The sequence below is a fragment of the Chrysemys picta genome, chromosome 16 (assembly GCF_011386835.1).
Source record: "Chrysemys picta bellii isolate R12L10 chromosome 16, ASM1138683v2, whole genome shotgun sequence".
Lineage (NCBI taxonomy): Eukaryota > Metazoa > Chordata > Testudines > Emydidae > Chrysemys > Chrysemys picta.
This window is the reverse complement of record NC_088806.1, coordinates 1311794-1334052: the sequence shown is the minus strand read 5'-3', so window position 1 is coordinate 1334052 and position 22259 is coordinate 1311794. Positions and strand designations below refer to the sequence as shown.

The 22259-nt window shown below is 61.1% G+C and overlaps 1 protein-coding gene across 1 annotated transcript in view; it reads right to left on the bottom strand.

Moving 5' to 3' along the window:
* Positions 1-2122: 2122 nt before the first annotated feature.
* The window catches only part of MINK1 (misshapen like kinase 1), a 70485-nt gene continuing 50348 nt past the window's right edge, over positions 2123-22259 (bottom strand). Inside the window, 6 exon segments of the mRNA XM_065570394.1 lie at positions 2123-3747; positions 4373-4512; positions 4740-4899; positions 5410-5559; positions 11199-11299; positions 21553-21884. Coding sequence (XP_065426466.1) covers positions 3664-3747; positions 4373-4512; positions 4740-4899; positions 5410-5559; positions 11199-11299; positions 21553-21884 — 967 coding nt within the window. The 3' untranslated portion in view covers positions 2123-3663.

Genomic DNA, 22259 nt, shown 5'->3' with positions numbered 1-22259 from the left:
CCAGGAGAGACTCCCCGGCCCGTGTACGGCTGACGCGCCTCGTTCCGTGTTGTGTACGGTGGCATTTAGCCGCATTCAAACCACAGTATTGGGTTGTGATCCACATCGCTCTGAACTGGGGACCCGGCCTTTCCTTCGTTCCCACTCTCCCAATTTTTGGGTCATCTGCAAACTTTATCGGGGTGATTTTGTGTGTTCTTGCAGATCACCGGGAAAGCTGTTATGTAGCACCGTTCCCAGACCCGAGCCCGGCCGAAGGCAAGCCGCTCGCTGACGATGCCGCATTTCCAGGTACCTTTGAGACCTATCGGTCACCAGCCTTTCGTTCGGTCAATACGGGCCGTGTTACTTTTCTATCGGGGGAGTGTTTTAATCAAAACGCCCCGCAGTACCATGGGAGTCCATGTCTAATCCGTCACCACGGTCACCTCTAGCGACCCCGCTTGGGTGCGCATCAGAAACAGAGCTCAGGCCGGCTCGCCCGGTTCTGTGCCGTGACCCCACACCCATGTGCATTCATTACATTACCATCTGTATGACTCGAGTGCTGCGCCAAGCCGCTCCAGTCTCTTGCCCTCAATCGAGGTCGGGCTGATGGGGCTCGAAATACTCGGCTCGGCCTGTTGGCCCGTTTCAAACACCAGCACATCGGTGGGTTTCGTCCCGTCACTGGGAACTTGCCCAGTGCTGGGAGTCGCCGACGATCCACAGGACCGGCTCAGCGAGCTCCCCGGCCAGCTCTTTTGAAACTCTCGTTAGCGAGACGAGGGAGGGAATGTGTGTTATGGGTGGGAGGGGCGAGCTTTTGTGCCCCCCAGAGCCTTTCTGCAGGCTGGGAGAGGGACTCAGCCGCACAGCTAAACACACACTGAGGGACCATTCGAGGCGAAGTGGCCATGGGGGCTGGAGGGCATTGGGAAGTTCTTAGGGTCGCTGTATCATTCAACAGAACCCCAGACTTGATGGGGGCCACGTCCTGGAAATAAATCTCTCTCAACCCCTCTCTTCCGGCCTTTAACCCCCCCCCGAACCTCTCCAGACTCATCATCGGGCGCCAGTGCCCCGCAGACCAGGACCCACCAACTCCAAGGGGCGCCAGCCCCTGCCGGAACAAGGGGCACAACCCCCCCCTTCATTTCCAGATCCAGGGGTCCCATGCCCACCTGGGGTACCGCCTCCAGGGCACCGAATACCTCACCAGCCATTATGTGGGGGGGAACCAGGCCAGCGCCCCCAGGGTTGAACTCACGCAGGAAAATGATCAAAGACAAAAACCGCCCGGTCACCAGTGGGCGAACCCTTTTCCCAAAGCGATCGCCTCCTGTCTGAGCTCTCGGGCCTGGTCCGCAAAGCAAACCTGCCCCCCGCCGCCCAGAGACGAGCCGGGAGCTGAAACTCGTCACTCCGCCAGACACCAAACACCAGGGACTGACATGCCGGATTGACGGCTTCGGACAGCAGCATCCCCCCCATAACTGGAGGGGTGTTAACCGGCCACTTCACCTCCAACGCTCCCTTGAAATGTGTGTTAACCCCTTGTCAGGCTTCGGTTTGTCCCCGATACAATGACAATGCGCCGGCTGCCCAGTTCTCCCTCTGGCCTTTAGCTTTCCTCATCAGTGCCCTACAGTTCTGGTTTACACGTGTCACAACTTCCCCCTGCTTCCGGTGCTCATACATTCAACACTGCTGTCACTTCCCCTGAATGCCAGACTGGCTTCTTAACCTCTTTCCTGGGGGCTTTGGGGGATTTTCTTAAACAATCCCCACTTCTCACCAACACTGTTCTGCCGAAACTCTCTACGGCACCGGCCCGAGTCTCCGGGGGACTGGTCTGGAGGTTACTACAGGTAGGAGGCACGGGGGTGATAAGGACCCTCAGGATGAGGACGAGAGTTCACTTTGGGTCCTGACGGGATAGTGTGGACAGGCCCCAGGAACTCCACTTCCTCAGTGTGCCCTGGCTGTCACCCCCGCCCCGGCCCGTGCCCCAGCTGCCCGAGCTCAGCAGGGTGCCGCCAACTCCTCCCAGGGACACCGGCTTCTTGCTGTTCGGTGCCCGCCCCTGGCTGCCCCCTGCCCGCCCCCAGGGGGTAAAGAACGCCGGACCAGGCAGGGAAAGTCATAGAATTTGGTTTTTTATTAACAGATGAAATTTCAAGGCCACGGCGCGGGAGGGGGAGTCTGGGGTTTGATAGATGCAAGCAACGTACAGAGGAAACTGGATACTGGGGGGGTCCCATGAACTCCATGACCCCTCCCCCCCGCACACTCCATATGGCTCTCGGGGGGGCCCCCAGGCAGCGTCAGGGGGGCAGGGAGGGGAATCAGCTGGCTCCGTGCCCCGCCCCTCCATTGTTTAACCCTTGCACTGCTGCTGCAGCCAGGCTCCCATGGGGCCGGGTGGGAGCCGGTGCCCCCTAGAGGGGACAGGTCCCTGCCCCATTCCTTGCCCCCGAGCCAGCCAGTCCCCACCCTAGGACCAACTCTCCTGGGTCAGTTCGAGAATCACCCCAAATCCGCCCCTGGGGGGCGTTCCCAGCCCCCCATGAGACGCAGTCAGGGCTTTAAAGTGCTTTGTTAATGAATCATTGTTACAAAATAAAAATAATTAAAGCAAAATATACACAGAGCCAGGAGGGACCAGGCCCCCCCCGTGTCCCCCCTGTACATTCGCCCCCGTGTGCCCGGCCCAGGGGGAGGAGTTCTGGGGGCACACAAGGCAGTCGGGGGGCTGCTTTGGGGGTTCCCCACCACCACTGCGGCTCCTACCCAGGTGGATGAAAGGCCCTGGCCCCGCCCCACGCCCCCACCTTTAAGCAAAGCGAAATTGGCACAAAGCGATGGGTCTGCGCCCCATGGCCGTTCTGAGTGCCCCCGACAGGGGCCCTGGTCAGTGCAGCGCCCCACAGCGACAGCACTGGGTCCCCCCGCCTCGGCCTCCGGCCACCTCCCTCCTCGTGTTTCACAGCAGTTTGCCTGTCACCCCACACGTGCCTGGGACCCCTCGCCCAGTGCTGAGATGCGCCCACCTCTGGGGTGGGGCGGCTGGAGACACGGGGACCCCTCGCCCAGCGCTGAGATGCGCCCACCTCTGGAGCGGGGCGGCTGGTGACACGGGGACCCCTCGCCCGGCGCTGAGATGCGCCCACCTCTGGAGCGGGGCGGCTGGTGACACGGGGACCCCTCGCCCGGCGCTGAGATGCGCCCACCTCTGGAGCGGGGCGGCTGGAGACACGGGGACCCCTCGCCCGGCGCTGAGATGCGCCCACCTCTGGGGCGGGGCGGCTGGAGACACGGGGACCCCTCGCCCGGCGCTGAGATGCGCCCACCTCTGGAGCGGGGCGGCTGGAGACACGGGGACCCCTCGCCTGGCGCTCAGGCGATGAACAGAGCAGGTCCCCACGGAGTCAGGGGAGGGGCGAGCGAAGCGGGGGGCAGTCAGTCAGTCAGAGGGGGGGGACACACTGTCACCATGGAGAGCCCCCCCCAAGCAGCATCAAACACGGGTCGGGGAGAAGGCGGTCAAGGCATCGGTTCTGCTGATTGGTCGGTCCTGATCCTTGCTGGCTGTGGGGGCGGAGTCTCTGGCAGAGGGATCCAGTGTCTGAGGGGGCCCCGCCCCTTCCCTCCAGAGGCGGGGCCAGCGCTGGGGGCGGGGCCTTACCAGTTCATGATACAGTTTCTGTTGAGTGTCATGAAGTAAACCTGGCTGCTGCCCCCGGAGCGGACGGAGGCGAAGAAAACCTGGGGGGAGCAGAGCAGGAGTAAGCCTGGCATGCGCCCACCTCTGGGGCGGGGCGGCCGTTACCCAGGGACCCCTCGCCCGGCGCTGAGATGCGCCCACCTCTGGGGCGGGGCGGCCGGTGACACAGAGACCCCTCGCCTGGCCCTGAGACGCAGCCACCTCTGGGGCGGGGCGGCCAGTTACCCAGGGATCCCTCGCCCGGCACTGAGATGCAGCCACCTCTGGGGCGGGGCGGCCGGTTACACAGGGACCCCTCGCCTGGCGGTGAGACGCGCCCACCTCTGGGGCGGGGCGGCCAGTTACCCAGGGATCCCTCGCCCGGCACTGAGATGCAGCCACCTCTGGGGCAGGGCGGCTGGTGACACAGAGACCCCTCGCCTGGCCTTGAGACGCAGCCACCTCTGGGGCGGGGCGGCCGGTTACCCAGGGACCCCTCGCCTGGCCTTGAGACGCAGCCACCTCTGGGGCGGGGCGGCCGGTTCCCCAGGGACCCCTCACCCGGTGCTGAGACGCGCCCACCTCTGGGGCGGGGCGGCCGGTTACCCGGGGACCCCTCTGAGACACTGGGGCCAGAACTAGCTATGAGCCCCCCCCCGCTGCAGCCCGGCGCCCCCTAGTGCCCACCTTGTCGTTGCGCTCGCACAGGAACTTGAGGCGCTGGGCCCGCTTGTGCATGAAAACGCCGTCCAGGTGCCCCGTCTCCACGGAGCGGATCTCGATGGCCTTCTCGCCCCAGCCCATGATCTGATTGGAGCAGATGTACGCTGCGGGGAGGGGGGAGAGAGTCAGGGGGGAGACCCTTCCTCAACGGACCCAGGAGTCCTGGCTCCCAGCCCCCCCTGGCTCTATCCCCCCAGCGCCGGGGAGGACCCAGGCGTCCAGGCTCCCAGCCCCCCCCCCAGCCCCCAGCACCAGGGAGGACCCAGGCGTCCAGGCTCCCAGACCCCCCCAGCCCCCCAGCACCGGGGAGGACCCAGGCGTCCAGGCTCACCCACGGAGGTGGGCATCTCCCCCCACTGCAGCACCACGTCCTTGATGATGCGCCCGTAGGTGTTGACGTAGACGCCCTCGTCCTCGTAGCAGAGCAGCATCTCCATCCCCTCCGTGTGGGGCAGGAAGATGATGGCGTGGGGCGTGACCTGGGTCTGGATCTGCTGCCACAGGGCAAAGGTCAGGGGGCAAAGGACACCCCTCCTGCCCGCCCAGGGCCTGTGACCCCCAGCTCCTACGGGACGGTCTGACCCCCGAATGCTGCATGTGTGTGTGTGCCCCATGCCACCCCGGTGCCCTCGTGTGCGGGCATCCCTCGCAGTGCCCTGCCCCCCAGCACCTGCCCCCAGGGGGCTCCGTGTAGCCCCCGCCTCCCAGCGCCCAGCCCCCGGGGGCTCCGTGTAGCCCCGCCCCCCAGCGCCCAGCCCCCGGGGGCTCCGTGTGACCCCGCCTCCCAGCGCCCAGCCCCCCCGGGGGCTCCGTGTGACCCCGCCTCCCAGCGCCCAGCCCCCCGGGGGCTCCGTGTAGCCCCGCCTCCCAGTGCCCAGCCCCCCCCGGGGGCTCCGTGTGACCCCGCCTCCCAGCGCCCAGCCCCCCCGGGGGCTCCGTGTGACCCCGCCCCCCAGCGCCCATCCTCCCGGGGGCTCCGTGTGACCCCGCCCCTCACTCACGTGCACGGGGATGTAGATGTCGTAATTGTTTCCTGAGTCGACGTCAATGGCGTGGAACCCAGCGCATGACCCGTAGATGACCTTTAACCTCTGACCCTCCTCCACTGTCAGCTCCACCAGCAGCGGCCGGTGCGGCAGGTCTGCGAAGGACTGAAACAGGGGGTGAGGGAGTCAGTGCCCGGGCTCCCCGAAACCCACCAGCCCCCCGCTCCAACCTCCGCACCCCCACCGCGGCCGTCCCCCCGCTCTAACCTCCGCGCCCCACCGTGGCCCTCCCCGCCCCCCCACTCTAACCACTGCACCCCACCGCGGCCGTCCCCCCGCTCTAACCGCTGCACCCCACCGCGGCCGTCCCCCCGCTCTAACCTCCGCACCCCCACCGCGGCCCTCCCCGTCCCCCCGCTCCAACCTCCGCGCCCCACCGCGGCCCTCCCCGTCCCCCCGCTCCAACCTCCGCGCCCCACCGCGGCCCTCCCCGTCCCCCGCTCCAACCTCCGCACCGCACTGCGGCCCTCCCCGTCCCCCCCGCTCTAACCACCGCGCCCCACCGCGGCCGTCCCCGTCCCCCGCTCCAACCTCCGCGCCCCACCGCGGCCGTCCCCGTCCCCCCCCTCTAACCACCGCGCCCCACCGCGGCCGTCCCCGTCCCCCCCCTCTAACCACCGCGCCCCACCGCGGCCGTCCCCGTCCCCCGCTCTAACCTCCGCGCCCCACCGCGGCCGTCCCCGTCCCCCCCCTCTAACCACCGCGCCCCGTCCCCCCCTCTAACCTCCGCACCCCACCGCGGCCGTCCCCCCGCTCTAACCTCCGCACCCCGCCGCGGCCGTCCCCGCCCCCCCCGCTCTAACCTCCGCGCCCCGCCGCGGCCGTCCCCGCCCCCCCGCTCTAACCTCCGCGCCCCGCCGCGGCCGTCCCCGCCCCCCCGCTCTAACCTCCGCACCCCACCGCGGCCGTCCCCCCGCTCTAACCTCCGCACCCCGCCGCGGCCGTCCCCGCCCCCCCGCTCTAACCTCCGCGCCCCGCCGCGGCCGTCCCCGTCCCCCCCCTCTAACCACCGCGCCCCACCGCGGCCGTCCCCGTCCCCCCCCTCTAACCACCGCGCCCCGTCCCCCCCTCTAACCTCCGCACCCCACCACGGCCGTCCCCCCGCTCTAACCTCCGCACCCCGCCGCGGCCGTCCCCGCCCCCCCGCTCTAACCACCGCGCCCCGCCGCGGCCGTCCCCGTCCCCCCGCTCTAACCACCGCGCCGCACCGCGGCCGTCCCCGTCCCCCCCGCTCTAACCACCGCGCCGCACCGCGGCCCTCCCCGTCCCCCCCGCTCTAACCACCGCGCCCCACCGCGGCCGTCCCCGTCCCCCCGCTCCAACCTCCGCGCCCCACCGCGGCCGTCCCCGTCCCCCCGCTCCAACCTCCGCGCCCCACCGCGGCCCTCCCCGTCCCCCCGCTCCAACCTCCGCACCGCACTGCGGCCCTCCCCGTCCCCCCGCTCCAACCTCCGCGCCCCACCGCGGCCCTCCCCGTCCCCCCGCTCCAACCTCCGCGCCCCACCGCGGCCCTCCCCGTCCCCCCGCTCCAACCTCCGCACCGCACTGCGGCCCTCCCCGTCCCCCCCGCTCTAACCACCGCGCCCCACCGCGGCCGTCCCCGTCCCCCCGCTCCAACCTCCGCGCCCCACCGCGGCCGTCCCCGTCCCCCCCCTCTAACCACCGCGCCCCACCGCGGCCGTCCCCGTCCCCCCCCTCTAACCACCGCGCCCCACCGCGGCCGTCCCCGTCCCCCGCTCTAACCTCCGCGCCCCACCGCGGCCGTCCCCGTCCCCCCCCTCTAACCACCGCGCCCCGTCCCCCCCTCTAACCTCCGCACCCCACCGCGGCCGTCCCCCCGCTCTAACCTCCGCACCCCCGCCGCGGCCGTCCCCCGCCCCCCCGCTCTAACCTCCGCGCCCCGCCGCGGCCGTCCCCGCCCCCCCGCTCTAACCTCCGCGCCCCGCCGCGGCCGTCCCCGCCCCCCCGCTCTAACCTCCGCACCCCACCGCGGCCGTCCCCCGCTCTAACCTCCGCACCCCGCCGCGGCCGTCCCCGCCCCCCCGCTCTAACCTCCGCGCCCCGCCGCGGCCGTCCCCGTCCCCCCCCTCTAACCACCGCGCCCCACCGCGGCCGTCCCCGTCCCCCCCCTCTAACCACCGCGCCCCGTCCCCCCCTCTAACCTCCGCACCCCACCACGGCCGTCCCCCCGCTCTAACCTCCGCACCCCGCCGCGGCCGTCCCCGCCCCCCCGCTCTAACCACCGCGCCCCGCCGCGGCCGTCCCCGTCCCCCCGCTCTAACCACCGCGCCGCACCGCGGCCGTCCCCGTCCCCCCCGCTCTAACCACCGCGCCGCACCGCGGCCCTCCCCGTCCCCCCCGCTCTAACCACCGCGCCCCACCGCGGCCGTCCCCGTCCCCCCGCTCCAACCTCCGCGCCCCACCGCGGCCGTCCCCGTCCCCCCGCTCCAACCTCCGCGCCCCACCGCGGCCCTCCCCGTCCCCCCGCTCCAACCTCCGCGCCCCGCCGCGGCCGTCCCCGTCCCCCGCTCTAACCTCCGCGCCCCGCCGCGGCCGTCCCCGTCCCCCCCCCTCTAACCACCGCGCCCCACCGCGGCCGTCCCCGTCCCCCCCCTCTAACCACCACGCCCCGTCCCCCCCTCTAACCTCCGCACCCCACCGCGGCCGTCCCCCCGCTCTAACCTCCGCACCCCGCCGCGGCCGTCCCGCCCCCCCGCTCTAACTTCCGCGCCCCGCCGCGGCCGTCCCCGCCCCCCCGCTCTAACCACTGCGCCCCGCCGCGGCCGTCCCCGTCCCCCCGCTCCAACCTCCGCGCCGCACCGCGGCCGTCCCCATCCCCCCGCTCTAACCACCGCGCCTCACCGCGGCCCTCCCCGTCCCCCCCGCTCTAACTACCGCGCCCCACCGCGGCCGTCCCCGTCCCCCCGCTCCAACCTCCGTGCCGCACCGCGGCCGTCCCGTCCCCCCCGCTCTAACCTCCGCGCCCCACCGCGGCCCTCCCCGCCCCCCCCGCTCCAACCTCCGCGCCCCACCGCGGCCGTCCCCGTCCCCCCGCTCCAACCTCCGCGCCCCACCGCGGCCGTCCCCGTCCCCCCGCTCCAACCTCCGCGCCCCACCGCGGCCCTCCCCGTCCCCCCCGCTCTAACCACCGCGCCTCACCGCGGCCCTCCCCGTCCCCCCGCTCTAACCACCGCGCCCCACCGCGGCCGTCCCCGTCCCCCCGCTCTAACCTCCGCGCCCCACCGCGGCCCTCCCCGTCCCCCCGCTCTAACCACCGCGGCCCTCCCCGTCCCCCCGCTCTAACCACCGCGCCCCTCCCCGTCCCCCCCCCTAATCTCCACACCCCACAGCGGCCCTCCCCGTCGCCCCGCTCTAACCACTGCACCCCACCGCGGCCGTCCCCCCGCTCTAACCTCCGCACCCCACCGCGGCCCTCCCCGTCCCCCGCTCTAACCTCCGCACCCCACCGTGGCCGTCCCCGTCCCCCCCCTCTAATCTCCGCGCCCCACAGCGGCCCTCCCCGTCGCCCCGCTCTAACCACCGCACCCCACCGCGGCCGTCCCCCCGCTCTAACCTCCGCGCCCCACCCCGTTCCCCCGCTCCAACCTCCGAGCTCCACCACAGCCCTCCCCGTCCCCCCCGCTCTAACCATCGCGCCCCACCGCGGCCCTCCCCGTCCCCCCGCTCCAACCACCGCGCCCTACCGCGGCCCTCCCCGTCCCCCCGCTCCAACCTCCGCGGCCCTCCCCGCCGCCCCGCTCTAACCTCTGCGCCCCACCGCGGCCCTCCCCGTCGCCCCGCTCTAACCTCTGCGCCCCACCGCGGCCCTCCCTGCCGCCCGCTCTAACCTCTGCACCCCACCGCGGCCCTACTCGGCCCCCCGCTCTAACCTCTGCACCCCACCGCGGCCGTCCCCCCGCTCTAACCTCCGTGCCCCACCGCGGCCGTCCCCCCGCTCTAACCTCCGCGCCCCACCGCGGCCGTCCCCGTCCCCCCGCTCCAACCTCCGCGCCCCACCGCGGCCGTCCCCGTCCCCCCGCTCCAACCTCCGCGCCCCACCGCGGCCCTCCCCGTCCCCCCCGCTCTAACCACCGCGCCTCACCGCGGCCCTCCCCGTCCCCCCCGCTCTAACCACCGCGCCCCACCGCGGCCGTCCCCGTCCCCCCGCTCTAACCTCCGCGCCCCACCGCGGCCCTCCCCGTCCCCCGCTCTAACCACCGCGCCCCTCCCCGTCCCCCCCCTAATCTCCACACCCCACAGCGGCCCTCCCCGTCGCCCCGCTCTAACCACTGCACCCCACCGCGGCCGTCCCCCCGCTCTAACCTCCGCACCCCACCGCGGCCCTCCCCGTCCCCCCGCTCTAACCTCCGCACCCCACCGTGGCCGTCCCCGTCCCCCCCCTCTAATCTCCGCGCCCCACAGTGGCCCTCCCCGTCGCCCCGCTCTAACCACCGCACCCCACCGCGGCTGTCCCCCCGCTCTAACCTCCGCGCCCCACCCCGTTCCCCCGCTCCAACCTCCGCGCCCCACCGCAGCCCTCCCCGTCCCCCCCGCTCTAACCATCGCGCCCCACTGCGGCCGTCCCCGTCCCCCCGCTCCAACCACCGCGCCCCACCGCGGCCCTCCCCGTCCCCCCGCTCCAACCTCCGCGGCCCTCCCCGCCGCCCCGCTCTAACCTCTGCGCCCCACCGCGGCCCTCCCCGTCGCCCCGCTCTAACCTCTGCGCCCCACCGCGGCCCTCCCTGCCGCCCGCTCTAACCTCTGCACCCCACCGCGGCCCTACTCGGCCCCCCGCTCTAACCTCTGCACCCCACCGCGGCCGTCCCCCCGCTCTAACCTCCGTGCCCCACCGCGGCCGTCCCCCCGCTCTAACCTCCGCGCCCCACCGCGGCCGTTCCCGTCCCCCCGCTCCAACCTCTGCGCCCCACCGCGGCCCTATTCAGCCCCCCGCTCTAATCTCTGCGCCCCACCGCGGCCCTCCCCGCTCTAACCTCTGCGCCCCCCCCGCGGCCCTCCCCGCCCCCCCGCTCTAACCACTGCGCCCCACCCCGTCCCCCCGCTCTAACCTCTGCACCCCACCGCGGCCCTGCCCGCCCCCCGCTCTAACCACTGCACCCCACCGCGGCCCTCCTCGTCCCCCGCTCTAACCTCTGCACCCCACCGCGGCCCTCCCCGTCCCCCCGCTCTAACCTCTGCACCCCACCGCGGCCCTCCTCGCCCCCCGCTCTAATAACTGCACCCCACCGCGGCCCTCCCTGCCGCCCCGCTCTAACCACTGCACCACACCGCGGCCCTCCCCGCCCCCCCCGCTCTAACCACCGCACCCCACTGTGGCCCTCCCCCGCTCTAACCTCTGCACCCAACCACGGCCCTCCTTGTCCTCCCCGCTCTAACCACTGCACCCCACCGCGGCCCTGCCCGCCCCCCCGCTCTAACCTCTGCACCCCACCGCGGTCCTCCCCGCCCCCCGCTCTAATAACTGCACCCCACCGCGGCCCTCCCCGCCGCCCAGCTCTAACCACTGTACCCCACGGCCCTCCCAGAGCTGGGAAGAGAACCCAGGAGTTCTGGCTCCCAGCCCCCCCTGCTCTAACCCACCAGCCCCCACTCCCCTCCCAGAGCCGGGGAGAGAACCCAGGAGTCCTGGCTCCCAGCCCCCCCTGCTCTAACCCACCAGCCCCCACTCCTCTCCCAGAGCTGGGGAGAGAACCCAGGCGTCCAGGCTCCCAGCCTCCCCCGGGTACCTTGAAGGCCATGAACTTGTGGTAGGGTTTGGGGGCCCAGGCGTAGACCTCGACCGAGTTCTTCAGGGCGATCACCAGGAACTTGATGCGCTCGTACTTCACTGCCGGGAGATACGGGCCCTGGTCACTCCCCAGCCACAGTGCCCAGCCGTGGGGCAGAGATCTGGGGCCAGTGTGGGGAGCGGGGCTGGGATGCAGGAGACCAGCAGAGCTGAGTTGGGTCATCTCTTACCCGTGCAGTAATGGGGTCTGGCTGTGCCCGGGGGGTGGGGGTGGGGTGGCCTCCACTTTTCTATGGTCAATCAGTCTGGTTCTCTAATTGTTTCTCTCTGCTGTATAATTCGTTTGGCTCGGTGTATGTGCACAGAATCATAGACTATCAGGGGAAGGGACCTCATGAGGTATCTAGTCCAACCCCCTGCTCAAAGCAGGGCCAACCCCAACTCAATCATCCCAGCCAGGGCTTTGTCAAGCCGGGCCTTAAACACCTCTAAGGAAGGAGATTCCACCACCTCCCTAGGGAACCCATTCCAGTGCTTCACCACCCTCCTAGTGAAATAGTGTTTCCTAATATCCAACCTAGACCTCCCCACTGCAACTTGTGTAGATCAATCTCTGATAATTTTCATATGACTTTACATTGCACCTCTTCATATAACCTTGTGGTGGGTCTACCCACGTGTGACCTCTGTTTTCATGGGACTTTGTATCAAAGCCTCATTTAGAAACTTTGCATTGGCCTTGGTAGAATATTATAGCCCCTAAGGATAGAATAAGATAGAAGAAAAATGTCTTTTTGCTGGGAGTAGAACAAGGGGGGAGGGAAAGCAAAAGTGGATGGGAACCTGGGAGGCAGTGACCATGAGATGGTCGAGTTCAGGATCCTGACACAAGGAAGAAAGGAGAGCAGCAGAATACGGACCCTGGACTTCAGAAAAGCAGACTTTGACTCCCTAAGGGAACAGATGGGCAGGAGAATAACATGAGGGGGAAAGGAGTCCAGGAGAGCTGGCTGTATTTTAAAGAATCCTTATTGAGGTTGCAGGAACAAACCATCCCGATGTGTAGAAAGAATAGTAAATATGGCAGGCGACCAGCTTGGCTAAACAGTGAAACCCTTGCTGATCTTAAACGCAAAAAAGAAGCTTACAAGAAGTGGAAGATTGGACAAATGACCAGGGAGGAGTATAAAAATATTGCTCAGGCATGCAGGAGTGAAATCAGGAAGGCCAAATCACACTTGGAGTTGCAGTTAGCAAGAGATGTTAAGAGTAACAAGAAGGGTTTCTTCAGGTATGTTAGCAACAAGAAGAAAATCAAGGAAAGTGTGGGCCCCTTACTGAATGAGGGAGGCAACCTAGTGACCGAGGATGTGGAAAAAGCTAATGTACTCAATGATTTTTTTGCCTCTGTCTTCACGCACAAGGTCAGCTCCCAGACTGCTGCACTGGGCAGTACAGCATGGGGAGAAGGTGACCAGCCCTCTGTGGAGAAAGAAGTGGTTCGGGACTATTTAGAAAAACTGGACGTGCACAAGTCCATGGGGCCGGATGCGCTGCATCCGAGGGTGCTAAAGGACTTGGCGGATGAGATTGCACAGCCATTAGCCATTATTTTTGAAAACTCATGGCGATCGGGGGAGGTCCCAGTGACTGGAAAAAGGCTAATGTAGTGCCCATCTTTAAAAAAGGGAAGAAGGAGGATCCGGGGAACTATAGGCCAGTCAGCCTCACCTCAGTCCCTGGAAAAATCATGGAGCAGGTCCTCAAGGAATCAATTATGAAACATTTAGAGGAGAGGAGAGTGATCAGGAACAGTCAGCATGGATTCACGAAGGGGAAGTCTGTAGATCAATCTCTGATAATTTTCATATGACTTTACATTCTGCCTCTTCATATAACCCTGTGGTGGGTCTACCCACGTGTGACCTCTGTTTTCATGGAACTTTGTATCAAAGCCTCATTTAGAAACTTTGCATTGCCCTTGGTATAATATTATAGCCCCTAAGGATAGAATAAGATAGAAGAAAATTTTCTTTTTGCTAGCAGTAGAACAAGAGCTCTCCCCCCCACTCTTCATCAATTGCCCTGTTGAATGAATGAGGTGTGGATGAGCAAGGCATGGAAGGCAGCACCTCCAGACAGCCTCAATTGTTGGAGAGGGGCTGGGAGCCAGACCCAAGGACAATAAAACGTGTCAAGTGGGCTCATTAAAGACAAGCAGACATACTGACAGCCTCGGGGGTTAGAAGCAAGCACCTTCTTTTGGAAACACCCTCTTTGCAGCATTGGGACAACACTCAAAAGAAAGCAGCACAAAGGACCAATGGACACAGACACAGAGTTTGAATCTGGTCTAGATTTGCATAAGAGGAAAGCTGCTATAAAAGTGAGGTGTCTTGCAGAGGACCCCGGGTCTCGTCTTGTCAACATGGGAGCATCGATCCGGATCGGCAGAAGCCTGGCTCCACCCCTCCCCCATCTAACTCACCTGGCCAGTGAAGTTAAGGGGAGCAACTCATTGGTAACAACAAGACGGAATGGGTTTGTGTGTGTGTGTGTGTGTGTGTGTGTGAGCGTAAGTGTAATATATTATATGCATATAATACAGTGTTAATGAATACATGTATCACTAATAAATGTGGCGTTTTGCCTTATTCCCCCTGAAAAGATCCTGTGCAGTACTTTAAGTACAACATTTTGGTGGAGAATGCGAAAGGGGGAGCAAGCATAGAACCCACAGTTATTATCAAACTGGTGTGCACACCGCCAGCTTTAGCAAGCCTGGCACTATAGGAAAAAGAGCGTAAACTTTCAGTTAATTAACCAAACTCTGAAGGATATAGGAGTTTAGGTTTAAATTGTGTTCATGACTGAGCTAAAGAGGAGAATTTAGTGTTTCTCACTCTGATCCGGGGAAGGATTAACCAAACTCTGAAGGATATAGGAGTTTAGGTTTAAATTGTGTTATAAAGGTACATACACCCTCAGCCGTAGCAAGACTGAGCTAAAGAGGAGAACTTAGTGTTTCTCACTCTGATCCGGGGAAGGATCTAATCCGGGGAAGGATTTGTATAATTGGTGTATGAACCCTCGGTGGTAGCAGACCGAGTAATACAGAGGGAAGCTTAGCGTCTCTCCCTCTGGCCCAGAGTGGGTTAAAAACATAAGATACAGATCTTGTTCTGTTAAGGCAAACTCTGAAGGATATAGGAGTTTGGGCAGTGTAGTGTGGTTTATGTTTGTTTGTTTTTTTGTTTTGTTTTGTTTTTTGTAAGTAATATTGTGGTAATTTCACAATTTTGAAGAAAATGTTTAAGGAATGGGACCAGGAAGGGTGGGGGCTAGTTGGAAAGTCCACCCTCCTTGCTAAATTGGTAGTGGAACAAGGCTTGTGCCCATGGAAAGGAACTGTTTATTGGAAAAAGCAGGATCGGGCCCAGGCAAGCAACAGATAAAGAAACTGAAAAACAGGTTGGGTACAGAGAGTTAAAACAGCACTCTCAAATCTTACAGCAGCAGGAACATCAGGAGGAGAAACATTTGAGACCCCAGAAGGGGGCAGACCTTTGGGACCCCTCTGGAGATTGGGAAGGGGGATATTTGGGATATTTGGGTAAATTCCTCCTCCCAGGGCCAAAATGCCATTGAAACAGTTAACAACAGTGCCTGCTTCTGCCTCAGATCTCCAGGCCATGGCAAAATGGCTGGAGATTTTAAAACAGAAATTTTTTTTCTAGATGGAGTGTTAACGCCCTTTTACTGAGAGAAAGGGAGGATTTACACTCACCAAAAAATGCAGCACTTAATTAGCATTTGTGCAGCCCCAAGTACCAAACACACTGTGGCAGAGACCGAGCAGGGTCTGCCGTGGTGGGAGCACTGTGCTAATTTGTTTCCAAGCTTCTATCTTTCAGGCTCTGAACCAGAACATCAGGAGAGCTGGTACCAGCTGAAGAGTTATAAAATACCATGGTTATAGTGTCATGAGAAAGTCTGTGTTCAGTGTTGTGTGTTGCATGTTCTGTGTCTGTCTCTAGTGGTGTCCTGTGCTAGCATTGGGTCCAGAGAGAGAGGGGATACTACACTAGACAGGGTAAATGTCTTCTCCTCTCTCTACTTCCCCCATCTCCATCCAACTTATCAATCACCCCTTGTGTCCAAAAGACTTTGGTCCCCAGTGCATCAGGGTTATTTTGTTTTGTTTTGTTTGGTTCTCTAATAATCATTTTGTTGTTAATTTTTGTTCTTGATACATTTGTATTGTTAGTTACATTTGCTTGTATTATTGTTAATTCCACACTTTCCTCTATGCACTCTGGATCTATTTCCCCAAGCCCTGAAGGGTAGTTCTTGGGCCCCCATAACCTGTAAGACCTTGGCCCATAATTGTATGGCCCCATCTTTTAGGTCCCCAGAAACCTCTTAAAAACAACTGTTAAAAATAGAAAATTCTGCAACATTTTGGCAACTGAATGTTAGTTTAAGTCCAAATCAGCTTAAGCTTGCATAACAACTGTGGTACTCTTACAAAATCTTATTTGTTGTGTGTGCTTAAAAAGTGACTTTTATTGTTTGATGGCTATTGCAGCATCAAACTTGGGCCTCATTTTGTTTGTCAATGTACCCTATTATTGTAATGTTGATGGTTTTGTTGTATTTCCAATTATTATAATTATAATTGTTTGCATTTGCGTTTGTTATATCTGGTGTTTAGTCAATTGTAATGTTTTAGTTATATTCACCTGGTTATAATTGTTTGGTTTGTTTGCAACAAATACAAAAGATTCATATGGTGACCACTCAAGAATTGTTCTTGAGAGGTCAAAAGGGGGACAATGTAGATCAATCTCTGATAATTTTCATATGACTTTACATTGTGCCTCTTCATATAACCTTGTGGTGGGTCTACCCACGTGTGACCTCTGTTTTCATGGAACTTTGTATCAAAGCCTCGTTTAGAAACTTTGCATTGCCCTTGGTAGAATATTATAGCCCCTAAGGATAGAATAAGATAGAAGAAAATTTTCTTTTTGCTAGCAGTAGAACAAGAGCTCTCCCCCCCACTCTTCATCAATTGCCCTGTTGAATGAATGAGGTGTGGATGAGCAAGGCATGGAAGGCAGCACCTCCAGACAGCCTCAACTGTTGGAGAGGGGCTGGGAGCCAGACCCAAGGACAATAAAACGTGTCAAGTGGGCTCATTAAAGCCAAGCAGACATACTGACGGCCTGGGGGGTTAGAAGCAAGCACCTTCTTTTGGAAACACCCTCTTTGCAGCATTGGGACAACACTCAAAAGAAAGCAGCACAAAGGACCAATGGACACAGACACAGAGTTTGAATCTGGTCTAGATTTGCATGAGAGGAAAGCTGCTATAAAAGTGAGGTGTCTTGCAGAGGACCCCGGGTCTCGTCTTGTCAACATGGGAGCATCGATCCGGATCGGCAGAAGCCCGGCTCCACCCCCTCCCCCATCTAACTCACCTGGCCAGTGAAGTTAAGGGGAGCAACTAATTGGTAACAACAAGACGGAATGGGTTTGTGTGTGTGTGTGTGTGTGTGTGAGCGTAAGTGTAATATATTATATGCATATAATACAGTGTTAATAAATACATGTATCACTAATAAATGTGGCGTTTTGCCTTATTCCCCCTGAAAAGATCCTGTGCAGTACTTTAAGTACAACAAGTCGTGCCTGACTAACCTAATTGCCTTCTATGAGGAGATAACTGGCTCTGTGGATGAGGGGAAAGCAGTGGATGTGTTATTCCTTGACTTTAGCAAAGCTTTTGATACGGTCTCCCACAGTATTCTTGCCGCCAAGTTAAAGAAGTATGGGCTGGATGAATGGACTGTAAGGTGGATAGAAAGCTGGCTAGATCGTCGGGCTCAACGGGTAGTGATCAATGGCTCCATGTCTAGTTGGCAGCTGGTTTCAAGCGGAGTGCCCCAAGGGTCGGTCCTGGGGCCGGTTTTGTTTAATATCTTTATTAATGATCTGGAGGATGGTGTGGACTGCACTCTCAGCAAGTTTGCAGATGACACTAAACTAGGAGGCGTGGTAGATACACTAGAGGGTAGGGATCGGATACAGAGGGACCTAGACAAATTAGAAGATTGGGCCGAAAAAAACCTGATGAGGTTCAACAAGGACAAGTCAGAGTCCTGCACTTAGGACGGAAGAATCCCATGCACTGCTACAGACTAGGGACCGAATGGCTAGGCAGCAGTTCTGCAGAAAAGGACCTAGGGGTCACAGTGGACGAGAAGCTGGATATGAGTCAACAGTGTGCTCTTGTTGCCAAGAAGGCTAACGGCATTTTGGGCTGTATAAGTAGGGACATTGCCAGCAGATCGAGGGACGTGATCGTTCCCCTTTATTCGACATTGGTGAGGCCTCATCTGGAATACTGTGTCCAGTTTTGGGCCCCACACTACAAGAAGGATGTGGAAAAATTGGAAAGAGTCCAGCGGAGGGCAACAAAAATGATTAGGGGGCTGGGGCACATGACTTATGAGAAGAGGCTGAGGGAACTGGGATTGTTTAGTCTCCAGAAGAGAAGAATGAGGGGGGATTTGATAGCAGCCTTCAACTACCTGAAGGGGGGTTCCAAAGAGGATGGAGCTCGGCTGTTCTCAGTGGTGGCAGACGACAGAACAAGGAGCAATGGTCTCAAGTTGCAGTGGGGGAGGTCCAGGTTGGATATTAGGAAACACTATTTCACTAGGAGGGTGGTGAAGCACTGGAATGGGTTCCCTAGGGAGGTGGTGGAGTCTCCTTCCTTGGAGGTTTTTAAGGCCTGGCTTGACAAAGCCCTGGCTGGGATGATTTAGCTGGGAATTGGTTCTGCTTTGAGCAGGGGGTTGGACTAGATACATCCTGAGGTCCCTTCCCACCCTGATATTCTATGATAGCTCAGTGGTTTGAGCATTGGCCTGCTAAACCCAGGGTTGTGAGTTCAGTCCTTGAGGGGGCCACTTGGGGATCTGGGGCAAAATCAGTACTTGGTCCTGCTAGTGAAGGCAGGGGGCTGGACTCGATGACCTTTCAAGGTCCCTTCCAGTTCTAGGAGATGGGATATCTCCATTCATTTTATTTTTTTTATTTTTATTTTTTAGGAGCTCTCCCCCCCCCCCACTCTTAATCAATTGCCCTGTTGAATGAATGAGGTGTGGATGAGCAAGGTATGGAAGGCAGCACCTCCAGACAGCCTCAACTGTTGGAGAGGGGCTGGGAGCCAGACCCAAGGACAATAAAACGTGTCAAGTGGGCTCATTAAAGACAAGCAGACATACCGAGGGCCTCGGGGGTTAGAAGCAAGCACCTTCTTTTGGAAACACCCTCTTTGCAGTATTGGGATGTGACGGAGCAGGGAGCAGGGCAGATTTGACCTGGGAATGTTGCAGGGGGGTTGCAGTGGGGATGTGGGACTTCCCTTGAAGGAAGCTACCTGAGCTGTAACCTGAGCCAGGAACGGGGGTGGGGAGAATTAACACCTTCGGCCCGGGAGACTGAACAAAGGAGAGGAGCAGCGGGAGGAGTGGGGAGTTTAGTTTCGGTTTGGGCTGGGTGGTGCAACGCAGGGAACCCCAAGCTGGGGTCTAAGCTCCCTGAACCTCCCAGAGGGACCTAATTGAGGGGGTCTGGTCGTACCTACACGCTCTGCTTGAGACTGTGTTCCTGTCCTTAAATAAACCTTCTGCTTTACTGGCTGGTTGAGAGTCGCAGTGAATCTCGGGAAGAGGGGTGCAGGGCCCTAACTCCCCCACAATCCGCAACATGGGACAACACTCAAAAGAAAGCAGCACAAAGGACCAATGGACACAGACACAGAGTTTGAATCTGGTCTAGATTTGCATAAGAGGAAAGCTGCTATAAAAGTGAGGTGTCTTGCAGAGGACCCCGGGTCTCGTCTTGTCAACATGGGAGCATCGATCCGGATCGGCAGAAGCCCAGCTCCACCCCCTCCCCCATCTAACTCACCTGGCCAGTGAAGTTAAGGGGAGCACCTAGTTGGTAACAACAAGACGGAGTGTGTTTGTGTTTGTGTGTGTGTGTGAGTGTAAGTGTAATATATTATATGCATCTGATACAGTGTTAACGAATACACGTATTACTAATAAATGTGGCGTTTTGTCTTATTCCCCCGGAAAAGATCCTGCGCAGTACTTTAAGTACAACACTTGAGACCATTGCTCCTTGTTCTGTCATCTGCCATCACCGAGAACAGTCTAGATCCAGTCTAGTTCATTAGGGCGGTGGGATAGAATTGGTTAGAGAATCTGCGCTAGGATTGGTTGGCTGCAGTTCACTGAAGTGATTGGTTGGGGATTGGAGGAGAAGGAGAAGGAAGGTGGATTGACGCTGGATGGACGTTCACCCCAATAACCTTCGGAGGTGGGGCATTGCTGCTCTCTACTCTCCCGAGAAGGGATAAACCCTCTAACAGCCGTGGGGCCTAGGGAGGGAGCGTGGCCGGGCTGGGGGGGACAAAACACAACATGGCTTTACAAAAGGTAGATCGTGCCAAACCAACCTGATCTCCTTCTGGGAGAAGGGAACAGATTTTTTAGACAAAGGAAACGCAGTGGATCTAATTGACCTCGATTTCAGTAAGGCATTTGCTACGGTTCCACATGGGGAATCATTAGCTAACTTGGAAAAGTTGGGGATCAGTCTGAAAACTGAAAGGTGGGTAAGGAACCAGTTGAAGGGAAGACACCAACGGGTCGTACTGAAAGGTGGAGGGAGGTTACTAGTGGAGTTCCTCAGGGATCGGTTTGAGGACCAATCCTTTTATTACTGACCGTGGCACAAAAAGTGGGAGTGTGCTGATAAAGTCTGCAGATGACACGAAGCTGGGAGGTACGGCCAATACCGAGCGGGACCGGGATATCCTACAGGAAGATCTGGGTGACCTTGTAAACTGGAGTCACATTTACTAGTGAACAGTGCAAGGTCGTGCATTTAGGGATTAATAACAAGAACTATTGTTATAAGCTGGGGACTCATCAGTTGGAAGTAACAGAGGAGCAGAAGGACCTCGGAGTATTGGTTGATCACAGGATGACTATGAGCCGCCAATGTGATATGGCCCTGAAAAAAGCTAATGGGGTCTTGGGATGCATCAGGTGAGGTATTTCCAGTAGAGATCAGGAGGTGTTAGTACCATTATACAAGGCACTGGTGAGACCTCCTCTGGAACACTGGGTACAGTTCTGGTCTCCCATGTTTAGGAAGGATGAATTCAAACTGGAACGGGTACAGAGAAGGGCCACTAGGATGATCTGAGGAATGGAAAACCGGTCTTATGAAAGGAGACTCAAAGAGCTTGGCTTGCTTGGCCGAACCAAGAGAAGGCTGAGGGGAGATCTGATTGCGCTCTCTCTCTCTCTCTCTCTATATATATATATATCTCAGAGGGATAAATACCAGGGAGGAGAGGAATTATTTCAGCTCAGTACCAATGTGGACACAAGAACAAAGGGATATAAACTGGCCATCAGGAAGTTTAGACTTGAAATGAGACGAAGGTTTCTGACCATCCGAGGAGTGAAGTTCTGGAACAGCCTCCCAAGGGGAGCAGTGGAGGGAAAAGACATATCTGGCGTCAAGAGTAAGTAAGCTTGATACGTTTCTGGAGGGGATGGTATGATGGGATCGCCGCATTTTGGCAGTTAATTGATCTTTGACCACTAGCGGTAAATCTGCCCAATGGCTGTGATGGGATGTTAGCTGTGGTGGGATCTGAGTTACTACAGAGAATTCTCTCCTGGGTGCTGGCTGGTGTCTCGCCCACATGCTCAGGGTTGGCAGAGGCCCTGGGGGGTTTCACCTTCCTCTGCAGCGTGGGTCATGGGTCACTTGCTGGAGGATTCTCTGCACCTTGAAGTCTTTAAACCACGATTTGAGGACGTCAGTGGCTCAGACACAGGTCAGGGGGTTGTTACAGGAGTGGGTGGGGGAGATTCTGGGGCTGGCGTTGGGCAGGTCGGATTAGATGATCATAATGGTCCCTTCTGACCTTAACGTCTATGATTCATACCCACGCGGTAGTGGGGGTGGCCGTGGGGCCGGAGGGGGCAATCCCTTACCCATGCGGTAGTGGGGCTGGCCGTGGGGCCGGAGGGGGGGGTGGCCAGCCCAGGAGGGGGCGGTCCCTTACCCACGCGGTAGCGGGGCTGGCCGTGGGGCCGGAGGGGGGTGGCCAGCCCAGGAGGGGGCGGTCCCTTACCCACGCGGTAGTGGGGCTGGCCGTGGGGCCGGAGGGGGGTGGCCAGCCCAGGAGGGGGCGGTCCCTTACCCACGCGGTAGCGGGGCTGGCCGTGGGGCCGGAGGGGGCGGTCCCTTACCCACGCGGTAGTGCACGCAGCCCTCCATGTCGCCCACGGTGGTCCAGCCCTGCTTCTTCTCCACCTCGGGGTCGTTGTGCAGGATCTTGTTGCGCAGCCAGGACAGGTAATAGACCCGCAGCTTGTTCCTCTTCCCTGGGCGAGACGGGGTGAGCGGGGGGAGCCCCGCGGGCGGAGGGGCGGGGGGGGGGCCCAGGGAGAGCCGGCCGGGGGGCGCCCCACGGGCGGAGGGGCTGGGGGCCCCAGGGAGAGCTGGCCGTGGGGCGCTGGAGGTCAGAGAGCCGTGGGGCGCTGGGGGCCCCAGGGAGAGCTGGCTGTGGGGCGCTGGAGGTCAGAGAGCCGTGGGGCGCTGGGGGTCACAGGGCCGTGGGGGGCTGCTGTGGGGCGCTGGGGGTCACAGGGCCGTGGGGCGCTGGGGGTCACAGGGCCGTGGGGGGGCCATCCATGGGGCGCTGGGGGTCACAGGGCCGTGGGGGGCCGGCCGTGGGGGGCTGTGGGTCACAGGGCCGTGGGGGGCCGTCCGTGGGGGGCTCTGGGTCACAGGGCCGTGGGGGGCCGGCCGTGGGGGGCTCTGGGTCACAGGGCCGTGGGGGGCCGTCCGTGGGGCGCGGGGGGGTCACAGGGCTGTGGGGGGCCGTCCGTGGGGCACGGGGGGGTCACAGGGCCGTGGGGCGCTGGGGGTCACAGGGCCGTGGGGTGCGGGGGGT